The sequence below is a fragment of the Halyomorpha halys genome, unplaced genomic scaffold (genome assembly GCF_000696795.3).
Source record: "Halyomorpha halys isolate HHAL.00 unplaced genomic scaffold, Hhal_1.1 Scaffold1330.1, whole genome shotgun sequence".
Lineage (NCBI taxonomy): Eukaryota > Metazoa > Arthropoda > Insecta > Hemiptera > Pentatomidae > Halyomorpha > Halyomorpha halys.
In genome coordinates, this window is record NW_027108305.1 from 39,521 (window position 1) to 56,145 (window position 16,625).

Sequence of the window (16,625 nt, forward strand, 5' to 3'; positions counted from 1 at the left end):
TTTTTTTTCTTTTATGGATTTCAAGTCCCAGAGAAAAAAGAAGAAGAGAAAAAAAATAGAAGAGGGGCAACACGAACATGTTCAGATTATGATCTCATCTGGACTATTGATACTTTACGGAGCAAATAACCGGTTTATGTCATTTATCAGGTTTCTACTGAACTTAATAATAAAGGTAACAAAATGACTCAAAGGTTAATATAACCATTACTTTTAAATATTTAATTACAAAGGAATTAATTTAAGTATTTACTCTTCAGGATTCTGGTAAGTAACAAAGGAATCATTGGTTGGCATATTTACAGTGAGAATATGGAATTTTAAAAAAGACCATGAAAAATTATTAAAAATTGATATTTGGTTTTACTTACCTCTAAAAATTGTGTAACAGTTGTATCAACAACCATCAGTGGTCTGTGTATAAGATGGACAACACCATTCCTAACTGGAATATTTGCTTTTACAATTTCTGCTAAAACAACACCATTAGGATGTTGTTGATCTCCAACAATAGTATGGCTCTTAACATATTCTGAAAAAAATACAAAAGTTTCTCTTAATATTTGAGTTGAAAGTATTTATTTATTGTGCTTCTAAAACTATATAATACAGACATATAAGAATTTTCAATAAAAATATCCAACCAGCCCCTAGTTGCCTACCCAACTTTACATAGTGATTACGGAACCATGGGCAACTTTAAATTTTTTTTTTTAATCAAATTCATTAGGGAGTTATTAAAGTGATATTGGCCTGTAAGTGGCTTATTGTATTAATTTCATAGAAGGCTTCGACAAGGTATATTCATGAAAAGCATTATCGTAGGAAGAGAGAAGAGAGTGAAAAGGAATTTAGAATTTTATATTCAGTGATATACAGTTTATTTATTTTCTTTATCGGCCATGACTCCCATTGGAGTCCTATTCTGCCAAACCGTGGTTGGGGGACAAAGTTTTTCATTTTGTGGGACCACCACTCAATGAAAAAAGACAAGGCCCCAAAATAATTTGTGCTATTATTGGTGATGTAATCTCTGGGTCCATATCTATTAATTTTTATAAGTATTGATCATTGATTTTACTATTGAGTAGATTATTGTTGTTTTATTTTGGTTTGGTTTTTTTATTAAACAATTATTCTTTATTTTTGGATTGGGAGGTGATTTCATTGAATTCTGTAGGGTTGTCTACATCTTTATATTTAGATTGATATGCCCCAGGCTCGATACGAACCAGCACCGCCAATAGACATCAAATTGGAAAGACTGTAGCTTAACCATTGAGCTAGGGGCGGCCCACTATATGCAGTGATGAGGCCTCAATTTAATATTAGGAGAGATTTCACACGAGATGAAATCTTGGTTTGAAATCAAAAACAGTAATTTCTGATGTAAAAAAAATATTGTCTTACTTCTTATTTCTTTTCCATCCTTCTCAGTGCTAAATGAAATTGTAACCTTCAACGTATCTGTATAAGAGAGTGTTTCAAATTCTTGACCATCTTCAGTTGGAGCTGTGAAGAGAACTTTGTCAGGAATAACGTGACCATCAATTACTTTATCATCAATTTTGTCAGGTCTAGGAGGAGGCTATAAGATATAAAGATATTGTTTTATGAGTTGTGCATAAAAAAAAAAAATAAATAAACAATTAAATATTTTAAATTGATATTAATGATAAAATAATACATTTTAATATTTTCTAATTGGTTGCTTATTGATATTGTAAAATCTCTTGATTCACCTAATTATTATCATACCAAATCAAACATTTCCTATGAGAAGATGGTTGAGGATTCAGTTAGTGAAAAACACAAATAAGTAAATATCAAGTATTTATTAGACTAAGAACAATAAATAATTTTATATTTGTATTTACTTACTGGATTTTTTAATATATATAAGTATATATTATTTTTCTTCCCTCTTTTATAATTTAAAATTACTATTATTCACACTGCTTTAATCTCCTAACTATACTTACACTGAACATATTCTTCTAATTCTACTTCCCTACCTATATTATCTGTTGTCTTCTTATTATATAGTTATTCTGTACTTCCTTTTATTCATTCGGGTTGTCATGTTGTTTTTTGTGCTGATAAAAGACTGAAATTCTGGTCGAGCCATTAATAAATGTATCATTTATTTGTGTTCTTCACTGACCACACCTCCAGCCATCTCCTCATATAATATCCATGGTCAACAATTAACGCATAGAACATTTTTTAATATGTATTTAGTTTCTATTATAGTATATTACAATAGGATAAATCAAAATTAAAATGGAAGGATGAATCTTTGAATGCAAAATTCATTATTGTTTAGAAATAAAATTGCACTTTTTAGTTACCTATACCATACTCCCCCCTCCAAAAAAAAAACAACAATAATAATACAAGCTACAAACACAAAGCTATATCTTCACAAAGGATAATAAGTACGCTAAATACAATTAATAAGGAAGGTTTTGAAACAGAACAATTCATTAAAAAGGTGCAGGTATTTATAATATATGACACTAAAGGTAAAAACAATCAACAAAACAAGAACAAATCAGTTGTGTTTTTTTATCTAATTTAAATATTTTACTGAGCTGGGAGTGTTTAGATTCGATGATTTTTAGCAAATAAAGTTACAATATGATTGATAGAAAATAATCAATCTCAAAAAGTTAATATGGGTAAACATTTTTGATTCAAAACTTGAAAAATAATTTGTGGTTTCAGGGTCGATTCTTGTATTTCATTTCAATCTAATTATTATAGACATGCATATTCTTTAAATAAAGAAGAAAAAACTTTGGCACTTTTACCATTTTTGACTAATCCTCCTAACTAATAATTTCACATTAATTTCAATCCAATAATGATAAATCACTGAAAGTTGAGAATGGGTGCTGCATTCTATTGATGTGGACTACAAAATCAGTGAATACATTATAATAGCAATGAGCCACTAGTGTCTCCTATCCCAAAACTTTGTTATTTCTATATTTTTCTATATATACAATCTGCACTGCATGAAGTAAAACTGGTAAATTGCATGTCTATTTCCTTGGATTAAGGAGTACAATGGAGATGGTAAGTTACTAAATAACGTGAAGCCAAAAATATGGGCCTAATGCAGAACACCAGGGGTGTAGCAGAGGAGTTGGAGCCAATCACCTACTGCCTTTTTTTCCAGTTTAGATTGCAATGGTGGACATACAAATTAACCTCAAAGTAAATCTGAGCTCCAAAGGCATGATAGATAAACTCACCTCTTTTTGGTTTTGATTTCTCTTTGAAGGAGAATAGGGTGTGCCAAGCCACTGGTGTTTGCAGCAAAATGGTCAAAATTTCATGACAATAATAATACAGAATTTTGTAGAAATGTGTTTTTGTTATTACTGTATAATGAATACTTTGACCACACTTTACCAAAGTATGATTTTATTACTTATAGAGGGTAATAAAAAGTTTTAATTGTGATGCAGTGCTTTTATGATAAAATAAAGTAAGCAATTTTGGACAGATATTTTTTAAGAAACAGTATCATAATAAAATATAAAAATGATTAAACATTGTTTAAATAATATGGTAATATAATATAGAGTTAAATAATATGCAGATGACACATATGTGCAATCAGTGAATAATGGCACATAAATTATATCTCTATATAGCCTAAACTCTTCAATTCTGTATCACAACTCTGAAAGAATGGTGAAAACTGGAAGATTAAAATGAATTTCATCAAATCACCTTTACCCTTCATCATAAAGCTACGAAACTGCCTGCCCTACAGAATCTTATAATAATACTTAATTATTCTGGTTGAACAGATCTGCTACCTAGGACTACATCTGGACAAATAACTACCTTGGAATGAATGACTGAAAAGACAGGGTAAAGCTTGTAAAGTCACAGAACTTACTAGATAAACAGTTCAAGCTTCCAATCCATTACAAAAGACTGATCAACATCACTAAAATAAGGCCTATTTGGGCTTATAGCGTTAAGCATTGTGACTCCATTAATTCCTGTTGCATCCAATCCTTATAATCCAAAATCCTCAATACTCCATAATATGTCACAAATAAAATCATCTATAATGACCTCAATGTTCCATATGTTGTCAATTTGGTCAGAATCAGATATCGTTTACCTAACCATCCGGACCTATTTGTTTCTAACCTCACTTCCTCTTTGATATTATATAGTCCTTTTAGGCATCTGAAAAGAAGAGGACCCCGAAAACTTTTCACTCTAGAAATGTTTTTAGAGTTCTATAAGTGATTAGATTCTACGCAAAAGCTCATCATGCCATTGTGATGTAAATCATATCACATTTAATTGTATATTTATTTAATACAGTTGTAAATTTCAATGAATAAATTAAAAAAAATTAAATAGTTACTGATTGTGATATTTATAGATATCTTTATGATACTTGGTCATACCTTCTTAATAGATAGTAAATAGAAATATTTCATAATAATTTTATAAATCTAGAAGTATAGATAATATTAAATTATTTTAAAAAATACATGAATGTCGATTTTCACTGTAAATTATGAAAACTGATTATACAGCATGTCTACTACATTTGAAGGAAATACAACATGAGGAAGGTGAGTGCAACATCCTACCAACTGTGGAAGGGAAGAAAATTGTAATCCAACGAGGTGAAATGTCAGGCATGTCTTACCTGGTCATAAGTATGATTTAGTTGGCGTTTAATCTGAAAAAATGCAGGTTGTTGCTAAAATTATTAAGTAAAAAAACCTGAATTTTTTTCATAATGAGTTCTAAAAACAATTAATCAATAAAGTTGCAATGCTATACAGGGTGTTCAGGGTTGTATCCAAACTCAAAATATAAATTAAGGATTTCAAAACAAGAAACAAATTCTCTCTAGGGTTATATCCATTAACACTTTGTTTAGGAGATATTCATGTCTAAAGATGTTCATTGTTATGAATTATTTAGGTTATAATAAATAAATTAATTTGAGTTCCAATCATTTTACTAATGAAATATAAAACATTAACATTCATATTAAATGTTGTTTAAATTGATTACCTTGAGAATTAAGACAGGCTCGGCATCTTTCTTCTTTATCAGCAGTGGCTCAGCTGTACTGGATATGTGTGTATTGTTATGCAAGTTTCGATTATGCTTTCTCCTAAATAATTCGGGTCATTGAACTGGCTTGCTTTTAGTTTAATGTCATCCCCTCCCCCCCAAAAAAAATCAGTACTATGAGATATATGGAGTGTGATAAAAACATACTTCCAGTACCGCTCAACTAGTACTGTTCAGATAGAAAGATTTAATTACTTTGAACAAAATTTAATATGATGTAAATTTTTTCATTTCATCAATTAAGTAGTTGGAAAACATATTAATTTATTTATTATGATTTAAATTATTCATAACAATGAGAATATTTAGGGATGAATATTTATAATATAACTCCTAAACAAAGCGTTAACGGACATACCTTCATGGGGAATTTTTTTTGTTTTGTGATTTTCAATTCATATTTTCATTTAGGACACAAATATTAAACACCCAGTATTATGAAATTTTTAAACAAAAACTTTATGAGGTTTACAAATTTCTATTTCTTAGTTAAATATGGAAAATATAACATCAAAAACAAATTTTTACATAATAAGAAATTAAGTGAACTCCTCATAATTGGTTAGGAAACTATCTGTAATATTTTATTATGTATAATTAAATAAATTAATGTAAATCTAGTACATTGATATAAAAGTTCATTTTAACAATTTATAAATAAAGAATTATTTGTATAAATTAAAAACCTGTTTACAAGAATCAATTAACAGTCTTCATAACCCTTCCCTCAGTTCTTAGAATGTTTCGAATTTTTTCCATAACTTCCTTTATTGAAATTATTTTAATTTGCAGAGGCCATATAGATAGATAGATAAAAACCAAATTGTATTAAGGGACTAGACCCCTTCAGAATAACAATAATGTAAAATTGAATGAAACTGCATCTAGCCATAGAATGAAGTAATAAAAATAGCTCACTTTAAATTATATCACAATACAAAATATATCGAAAAAAACAAAAAAAAAAAAAAATTCATATTCCAAATTAAAAGTAAAAGAAATACTAACAGTAAATATAATAATTATAAAACAATAAATTAATTTGTATGGAACACTTATGCATATATAAACAGAATATACCTAGCATACCTATGAGTATATATATGAAGGTGAAAAAAATACAAGTTCTTTTTTTATAAAAAAATCAAGATACAATAATTAGAAGAAAATTAAGACGTGGATGCCATTTTGTTACTATACCTGAAATCCTTCATCGACAGGTATAAAAAAAGTGAATTTTCCTTCTGCTGTAAAAACATTTTGTTTATTGTTGTAGTTAACACGATGTCGGAAAGATCTATAAAAAAAAAAATTTACGAATAAAGTAGCTATATAAAAATAAGAAGTTCAAGATATAATTATTCAACACAATTAATGAATAATTAAAAATTAAATATATAAATGTTAACTTCAGACTTGATTTTAGAAGAATTTTTTTTACCTTATTCGGTGGTTTTCAAGATCAAGACTTTCAGAATAATTCATAAATTCATAGGCATTAGGATTATAAATTGGCATTTCTGGAGACGTAAATCTTACAGGTTCTAAAACACCTTCTAAGATATGCAAGACCTGAAATGAGCATAGAATCATGGTATGGTATGGTCAATATCATTAGCTTTCATGCATAGGAAATTTAGTATAAATTTATATATAATTGTTAAAAAATATTATGTTATTTCAAGACAAGACAGATATAATTAAACAAAAAAAATTAAGATCATTACATTATACTTTATTTTTCCATTATGTATATATTTATCAATAAATATTTATTAATTTATATAAACTGCCAGAAAAAAGTTTAGAATCATCTCAATTTTTTAAATACTCAATACATTTTGCAATAAATAAAACAAAACCAAAATATAATTTCAAATGAAACTTTAATGCAACAAATATAATTAACTTGTGAAGAAGATGGTCAGGGTTGTGGTAAAAAAAGAAACAAAAATAGTTAACAACTATTTATTTTACGATGTTTTGCCCCAGTTTGTAGAGCTTCATTAGGGCTGTTCATACTTTTGAAAAGTCTCTAAAGACATCAATTTGGACAGTACTTATGAAGCTCTACAAAGTAGGGCGAAACGTCGGAAAATAAATAGTTGTTAACTATTTTTGTTTCTCTTTTGACCTCAACAAACTTTAACTGGTGAGGTAGACCCTAAAGTACTCCAAACATTTTTTTAATTTATTTTATTAAAATTAACCAAAGATCTAATAGTTATAACATGTTCTATTTTAACTCATTTTTGGTTTTTACACTAAAAGGTTTTTATAAAATAATAATTAATGATCGAAATCAACATAGAAATTTTATTCACTTTTTAATTAAAATTTTCCTTATTTGTCCAAAATAATTCATGTCACTAAACAGAGTCATCGCAAAGCTTAATATCTTGTTACTTAATATATATTCAAACAATAATTATAAATTTAACAGAAAGAAATATATTATACTGGAAAAGCGCAAGTATCATCTCATTGTGTTTTATACACAACAAAACTGGTGATTCTACACTTTTGAATGGAAGTTTACATATTTAAAAAAAAAACCTAGTCATGATAAAGTTAATCATCATAGGATTTTAATATTTCAGGAAATGACTGAGAATGATGATGTTTTTAAAAATGGTGTTTATATTTCTGAAAGGTTTCTGATTTTTACTTTTTACAAATTAAATGAAATTTTAATTATATAACTTTCAAACATAAACTGTAAGGATAACAGAAATTAAGACTAATTATAAATATGAAAAAAAAAATGATATGGACAAGAACATAATTAACAAGGGGACATAAGAAAAGCATATTTATTAGATTATATATATATATAAAAAAGATATTTTCGTAAAAAATTGTTTAATGTAAAATAAAAGCCTAACGCTTAAGTAATATATTTTTATATATATATATATAAATGATTGTTTTAGATACAAATAAAATATTAAAATTATAATAACAACACAACTCCAAATGATCCCTTCACTCTCAATTAAGTTTATTTCATTCTCTGAAACTTTGGTCCTTAGACCATTATTAATGAGACAACCTAAAAACTATTTAAAAATTATTAGCATATAATTTCCTCACACATAACACTAATATTTCTTCAACGTATCTCATTATTGATTTGTCACAATTTATTAAAATATGATTGTTATTAAAATTAATTACTTTCAAACAATTATTTAAAAATATATTAAATTAGAAAACTGATTACAAATAGACAATAAAAAGGAAGAAAAACTTCAAAAGTTAATTAATTTATTAAGTAAATAGTCTTCCATTAAAGAATAAAATTAGTTTAAAATATCATTAATTTTTTTATATTATTTAAATTTAAATCATTATTCAGAAATAACTTAATGGTAAAGTTGCCACTTGTAATGGTATCACACAATAGAACAAATACTTGTCCATGGTAGGTCTAGGTTACTTTCAGGAGTTACGTGTCTGCAATGATTTATATCTGGATAACAATATATATTTGATATTCATGTACTAACATATACTGATATAATAATATAACTCTTTCAATGTTTTGAGATATATTCCTTAAATATACTTTGAGCAACTTTATTAATGTTTTATTTGATCTAAACCTTGTTTATTTATGAACATTGTTGTTAAAATTCTGTTTAACAATTTTAATTCTTTGAAATAGTCTAGAAATACAACATTTGTGCATTGTTAAAAATTAAAAGCCAAGTAATAGATCTATGAAGGCAAGTGTAAATTTATAAAAAGGTGAAAATAATTCAATTTAAAGCATTGAGAAAGCATCATGGTGGTATTGTTTTTGAAGGCAAACAAGATTTTGTTAGTTTTTTATTTAAACAAGTTGATATATCAAGTTTATCAAAAGACTTACCTGCTTCTTTCCCAAGTTGTTATTCTGAACAAAATTTGATCTTTGTTGAACAACCCTTGCATTATTAATGTATACTTCATCCTTGTTTTCGTATCTCACTCGGCTAACCCAAAGAGGGGGATTACCCTCATATTCTGATGAGACAGTATATCCAAGTTGATTTAACTTATGAGCAGAATTTGCTGAAAAGAAAAAAATCCAAGTTACTCATATTTACGTAAAAAAGAAATATAATATATTTTTAATGAATAACCAATTCTCTAAAGATGTACAAAACTTAGCATCAGAGCTCACACCGTAATTATGAAAGCTATGGAAATTTGGATTCACTCCTGAACCATTCATTCTACACACATCATGGAAGGTAATAAATCTCATACAAGAAAAAAAAATTGACTAAAATTCTCTTAGTAAAAATATAGCCAAAAGAAAGTAATTAATACAATTATGAAAACTTTTAACAGAAAGCTACAAATTATAACAGTATACACTTTGATCAATTTTGGTCAAGTTTTGGGTAGAGACAGAGTGAAATGATTTATTTATTAAGCCATGCAGCCCAAATATGATGAGTTGCTATAAAAGACAGCATACTGATCAATCACATGAAATATAATACAAACACTGACAAAAATAATAAAGATACAATATTTATAAAACAATACAATTTCTTTTTTATTTTACTTGGTTTTTGTTCCTTTGTCATTGTTTTTTCCTTTTTATTTTGTTCTTAACAGTACCTATTTAATTCTCTCTGTTTCTCTCTCACAATTCTCATATCTCATATTTTTCTTTTCCAGTGATCACATATAAATATTAACTTTTTATAAAAGTTTTATTAAAATTTATGGACTCAACTAGTGTTAAAATTACCATTATGCACACACAAAACAATAAATAAGAAGAAAATTAAGTTATGACTAAATAATAATGTACAAATATATTAAATTAAAATAAAATAAAATAGTAATATTAGTAGAAAAGTTTTTTTAATTTACTTTATTGACATTATTTATTAATTCACACTGACTATTTCAGACTGAAGACAAGCAGCAAATATATCTTCCAAAATTACAACAATGGTATGAGTAAGGTATTCAAGTAGTTAAGTTAAAAACAAATAAATAAGTCAGAAAACAAATGATTAATAATGAAATGAATAATTTATAAATGCAATGATATAATAACTGAAGAATAAAATAGAAAATATTAAGTTATATTTTAATAATTTCAAAATAAATATATAAAAAGGAAGATGGACCAGGAGTGGTAAAAAGAACTTAAATATTAATTAAATTATTTGCCAACGTTTCGCCCCATTTAGCAGGGCTTCATCAGGGCTAAAAAAGATACAAACAACTAAAATAATGTAACAAAGTAAGAGAATATATAACATAAAATAAAAGTAAACTAAGGGGTGTGGCTAAATATTATTTAAAATATGTAAAAGTTTATATGAAAATGAACAAAGTAAAGCAATTTTATTTCATGTTATATGTTGTCTTACTTTGTTAAATTATTTTAGTTCTTTCTATATTTTTTACCCCTGATGAAGCCCAGCAAAGTGGGGCGAAACATTGCCTCATCAAAATAGTTTAATTACTATTTGAGTATTTTTGACCGCAACAGTACCATCTTTTTATATATTAAATTCGGCCAATCAACAATATTCCAAGATCTGAAATTAAATAGTACTATGAAGATTTAATTTTATATAATTATAAATTTTAAAAATACTTACTTATGTGGTAAAGTACCAAAGATTCATCTGGTTTGCCTTTGAACTTTTGGAAAGCAAAATTAAGAGGAGCGAATATCGTAACTGCCCTGTATTCAAGCGTGCTCTTAGCTACCCTGTCCCGTTCCAGCAAGGAATAAAACTGTAAAAAAAAAAAAAAAAAATACAAATCAACATCGGTAGAGAGTGACCCAAATTATAATTAAAAATAATAGGATTAAATGCTACTAAGAAATTAATGTAACATTAATCAAACAAATCTTAATTAAAAATCAATAAATGATCATGATCTCATGATTTGACTATTATTTTAAAAGATGAAATGACAGACAGAAGACAACTCTAAAAAAATAAGAACATAAAATAATCATACTTTGTTAGGAAGCAATGTTTTTATAACAACAGTTATACAAGGAGGTGATTTTTTACTAGATCAAGCTCAACCACCATATTTTTCTCGAGTTAATGGTACAAACTTTAGGAGGCTGTGAAGAAACCCAGGAGGGCTTCCCAACCCACAGGGATGACTTTCGGCTACAGTGTAACCACAAATAATTATATGCCGGATACGAACCCGAGTCGTAGGAGTTAGTAGCATGGTGCTTTACCACTGTGTCGGCGCGCTCCCCAAAAAGTAAATTAAAAAAATTATAATTCGTTTTCAGGTTGTAAAATACTTAAATAACTAATATACATATGAGATGAAGTGAGAGACAGAAATCAACTCACAAGAATATATATATATAATTTACAAAAATTTTTATTGTCTGAAACAATTTAAGGTGAAGTTTCGAAGTCCGCTGTGCGTGGAGATTTATCAGTGGTGCTTGTCGCTAGAGTGTAAGGTTGAATAAATATCGGACGATGTCGTACTAAATTTTTCTTTGGTAGACTAAGTGCGATAATTCTGTTTCAAGGAGGGGATGAAAGACAATACTAGAATCTTCAGAGCGGTGAACCCACACTAATTTTCTTATTTTGATTTCATCAATATGACGTTCCATTAGCAGTACGTCTTAGTCGTAGTGAGCAATTGTTGATCATATATCGATTATTAAGATGTTCAGGTGATTCGTGCATTCTACAAAGTAAGAGTATCAACATTGTCCGCGTGCCAAGAAGAGGTTTAATTGGCATTGGTTTAAGGTACTCATGAAATTGCTTGAAGATAAATGAAGGAAAAGTATTGGGTGGAGTATCACTTTCATGGCAGCCAATATATTTCTGGTTCGAGTCAAGCGGAAGATGAAAAGTCGACCCCCGATAAGGGGGGAGGGGGCTACTTTCATGGCACATTGGCCCTCTGGGGGAGGGGGGAGGGAGTGCTAACTAGATCTCTTTGACCGGAGGAGCAGAAAGGCCATGAGTCAGCTTACCAACTACCCTTAATTCTGTCCCTGCTCTACCCATCTAATATAGTTAACAATCCAGTAAAGGAATCCCTCTTTGGAGATTAAATGCAGAATCTCAAATATTTCAAAGATGAAACTCACTCACGTTTGATCACAGGTGTGCTGACTAGATAATTCCACTTGAAGCCATCTCCAGCGAACAGTCCCCGTAAGGAATCAAATGAAAAAATATTAACAATAATCAAAGCCTGATTACCAGTGTTTATATGGGTTGAAGATCACGGATAGTACGAATTTAAAGTTTTTAGAAAAAAAAATATTGGTCTGACTTAATGCAAAATGATATCTTTTGCCCGGTGCACGGTCAGTCAGTTTTTTGGATTACTGAAAAATAAACGAATATAACAGTTGCAATAAAAAATATCCCTCCCAAAAAAATAAAATAATAAAACATAAAAAATTGGAAATAAAAAAACGTCGATTAAACCGACTGGTAATTTTAAATCTCCAAGGTTTCCAACGTGCATTTATACAATACATCCAAGTATAGATTTATGCATGTGATATCGTATGATGCAGATCTGTAAGATGAACAATTAGACACTAATAGTTCTGATATGTTTTGCCAAGCTAATATTGTATTTTTATCACACATATACATATGTTATGGCTATTATAGATTTCTACTTTAATCTGTATAATTTATAACTATTAAATTCCTATCTCACCCCCTCTCTTTCCTTGTGTTTTGTTTTACCATTTATTTCAATCTTTACTATCTTTAAAATCATGCACCAGCGTATTTCTTTTAAATGTAATGTAACCTCTGTATTAGTGCTAAAACTTAAAAAAAGTTATTGTAAGTACAGGTGATTGTTACCAACGGCACTTGCAATCTCTTTGGATTGTTGAGAGAGAAGACAACAGACGGTTAACCATAACTGTCATCTATCTGTGCACAGTAAATAATGTTACTCAGTTTCATCTTCTACCTACAGTTTAATATCATCTTTGTCTTTATTATGTTTACATCAACGTCAATATTTTCATATAGTGTACCCACCTAATTATCCTAATAATCGACCTAGCCACCTCACAGTCTGCACATCAAGTATTTCACCTCTGATTCATTTAGTTCTATATTTCTAATAACAGTCATTAAATTTTATCAATTTATTTCACTAAGTAACTTGTAATTTGTCTTGATTTATCATAATGTTTTTAATTAATTAATGTTTATCTTTCAAGAGCTCTTAAGGTAAGTTTTTTATTTTTGTATTCAATTTATTAGTTAATGTTTGTTTATTCATTATTTCATTTCGTTCTCATTATTTCAATTGATTTTTTAAAGAATATTTCATGTGTTTTGTTCTATTAATGATTTATAATTTTCATCTTATAATTACCTTTCTGTCATTAAATATAGTTTGTTTACCTTAGAGCTTCTTTTATTTATTGTCCAATCTATGTATAGGTATATTTAAATTTTCTATTCTATTCCACATCGATCTACGGACTAACACAGTGTTTACACGCACAAATATACATCCGTAGTATCCAGCGTAATCTGGGAATAGTGCAAGGGTGTCCCTATACTTGGACAACCCCAACTGTGGTCCCAACAACATATATATACAAATTATACAATTTCCCAATATATGTATATGTCAGTACACCTATCACACAAATTCCACTTACTATATATTCCATACATACTTTTACATAAGTGAAAGTAAAATCAACCTGAATTGTACCAGACGCGGAAGTTTTTTAACAGAAGAAAAGGGAGAATAGATGTTCATAAATGAAGAATGTGGATTTATTAAAACGTATTATTACATTCTAAATTACCAACAGATATGTGGATGTCGAGAGAGTCTAATTAGAGGTTATTAAAGAAGGAATTCTAACCAGATTTTATTAAATAAGACAGTGATAATAAGAAATAAAATGTTGGAAGAAGAGAGTTGAACTCATAAAGTAGATTGCAAGAAGATAGTCCGGGTGGTGGTCAATAAATGTATCAAAATAGTAGAAAAACTATTTAATGGTAACCTAATAGTTATAATTGTACTTAATTATTGTATTTAATTACATTAAATAGTTTGTTTTTTAATATTTTGTCTTTATTGATCACCACCCAGCTATATAAAAAACAAATAACAGTTAATTTTTCAACTATATCAATATAATGTTATATATAATGTATCAGTATATACGTTCACTCTCCCTTGTCTCTATTTTTGTAATTTTCGTCTTGTTTTCGCTGGGTACTAACAGTGGCAGTAGATATTACCACTTTCGTTTAAGTATTATTAATTATCTTACCTTCTCTAGCGCACCTAACTCGAGAATTTTCATTGGAATCGCCTATTTATCTATACTAAAGATGCTTTCTGTGAAGTCAGTTTATTATTTGGAGTATGTTTATGAAAACGTTGGAGAAGAATGTAACGGGTGTGTAAGATCTGTCTAACATTGGACAATGGAGGAATTGTCAAGGAGATAACAAATGATGAACCGATGGGGATGTTCCCAAGGGGTGGGGAGGGATGTAGATTGAAAGATAACAGTAAGTCGGATCTAGTCAATTTGGAACAAGGGGAATATTGAGGGAGTACTTCCGTATCTAAGGCAGCCTTCGGCATCGTTAGAGGGATATAAACCGCTACTATACAAGAAGGGTTCAGTACTTTGTAAAGTGTTCTAGTTATAGAACAACGGTTGTACAAGGAGGTGGAACGCTCAACTACCAGGTTTTTCATCCAAAGATACCCAGATTATAGGGGGACAGGGTAGGCCCCAGAGGAACCTCTAAATTTATACTGACTCATGGATGATATAGCAGAATAATAATTATCTACAAGAGACAGATTCTAACCCGGGCCTAGAAGATAATAGACAACCCCTCACTCACTAAGCTATCTCGCTACACTAGAAATCGTTAAACATCTATAATTATAAAAGGAAGATGGTTCGGGTGCGATCAAAGAAAAAATTCGAGTAGTCATGAAACTATTCTTGCCAACTTTTAACATCCACAATTATTTTCATTAAGCAACAATATATTATAACCCGACACAATAATGTTATCGATTTGAGCATGGGCAAAGATAGGCATTGTTTCCTATAATCTTTTGTGCAATTACAGAGACGCGACACGTGGATCACAGAGCGGTTAGGAAGGTTATGAGTTCGATTCCCACCAGGGGCAGTTAATATTCATTTCTAATATTCAATCCTCCGAGGCATCTAAAAAGAAGATGGCCACGAGATCAACTAATGATAATGTTCCCATTAGTGATTATCATATGTTCTGAAACATTTACTAATTGTATTTTTTTTATATATAAAAAATTTAAATTTCACTAATAAATAAAATTGATATTTATATCCTAACGAATTAAAAATAAGCTTTATTGTAAAATATTAAACAAAATTAAATTATGCGACTAATGGGTACTAACTTTTAATAATTCGAACAAGCGGTGTGGTCTTAAGCCACCAGCTCTGGTTAGATTTTATTCAGTTCTGACCAGCTATAGGAGCCCAAGCAGGGATGAGCGAAAATTAGCTATGGTTGAAACTAATAACTATATTGATATGGATATGACCCTTATTAATGAATGAACCATTGAAAATAAATATCGTATCCATGGCAACTTTAGTTTTTAGTTTCAACTACAGCTAATTTTTGCCCATCTCTAAGCCCAAGGAGCAAATGGTTTACGACCGCACTACTTCCAAATTTTTTAAGTCATAGTAATCTTCCGACATAGACCTTAATTTTCTTTTACTTAGCTTAAACGTTTTCTCCAGCATTCACCGTTTACCCATTACCAGAGTTATAGGCGAAAGACACATTACTTAACTAAATAAATTTTAAAATATGATGATTAATATTGATGAGAACAGAATGACTTACGCGACTCTTGCTCCTACAAGTTTATATAGAACTAAGAACTAACTTCCCCCTATGTTTATTTGTTATTTTTATTAATTTTATAAATAAAATATTAATATCTCCCTTTTATATATACCTCATCTATGACTATTTACTTCACCCATCTGTTTTACATTTTACACTTACCTCTTTATCGATAACTAGTTCTAACCAGTATTTTTTTTTTTACAATTTATTAGTCTAGATCTGTACTTAGAATTCTATGACACCTGAGCCCTGTTCCATAATAAAGTACAAACTAATACTATTAGTCTTGTCGATTTAACTTAATACAATTACACTGATAGTAATTACAATGAATAGTAACTTGTACTCTAGTACGAGGAGAAGATGTTTGGGGTGCGGTCAAAGTGAAACACAAAGAAGTTGGGGTAGCATATTTAATTGAGCCAACGTTTCGGCTAGAGTTTCTAGCCTTCTTCAGGGCTAAGAACAGAGCAAGGTAGCAACCACAGTAAGTATAGAAAATAAAAAAGAAAGTATAAGCAGAATAATATAAAATGAATAATTTTACAAAATAGAATTAATAAAATGAAGTGATGAGAGAAGCGGGAAATAAAATGTATACAT

General features: G+C 28.9%; 1 protein-coding gene across 8 annotated transcripts in view; it reads right to left on the minus strand.

The window, feature by feature from the left end:
- The window catches only part of Fas1 (fasciclin 1), a 205,414-nt gene that overhangs the window by 25,342 nt on the left and 163,447 nt on the right, over nucleotides 1-16,625 (minus strand). For 5 of the 8 annotated variants that reach the window (XM_067046650.1, XM_067046648.1, XM_067046649.1 and 2 more), the window contains exons 2-8: nucleotides 10,743-10,881; nucleotides 9,002-9,183; nucleotides 6,569-6,699; nucleotides 6,328-6,424; nucleotides 4,691-4,723; nucleotides 1,411-1,588; nucleotides 372-532 (exon numbers count right to left, since the gene is read on the minus strand). In XM_067046650.1, coding sequence (XP_066902751.1) covers nucleotides 372-532; nucleotides 1,411-1,588; nucleotides 4,691-4,723; nucleotides 6,328-6,424; nucleotides 6,569-6,699; nucleotides 9,002-9,183; nucleotides 10,743-10,881 — 921 coding nt within the window. The remainder of the gene's footprint in view (nucleotides 1-371; nucleotides 533-1,410; nucleotides 1,589-4,690; nucleotides 4,724-6,327; nucleotides 6,425-6,568; nucleotides 6,700-9,001; nucleotides 9,184-10,742; nucleotides 10,882-16,625) is intronic. The other 3 variants (XM_067046653.1, XM_067046654.1, XM_067046655.1) reach the window with 1 other exon arrangement.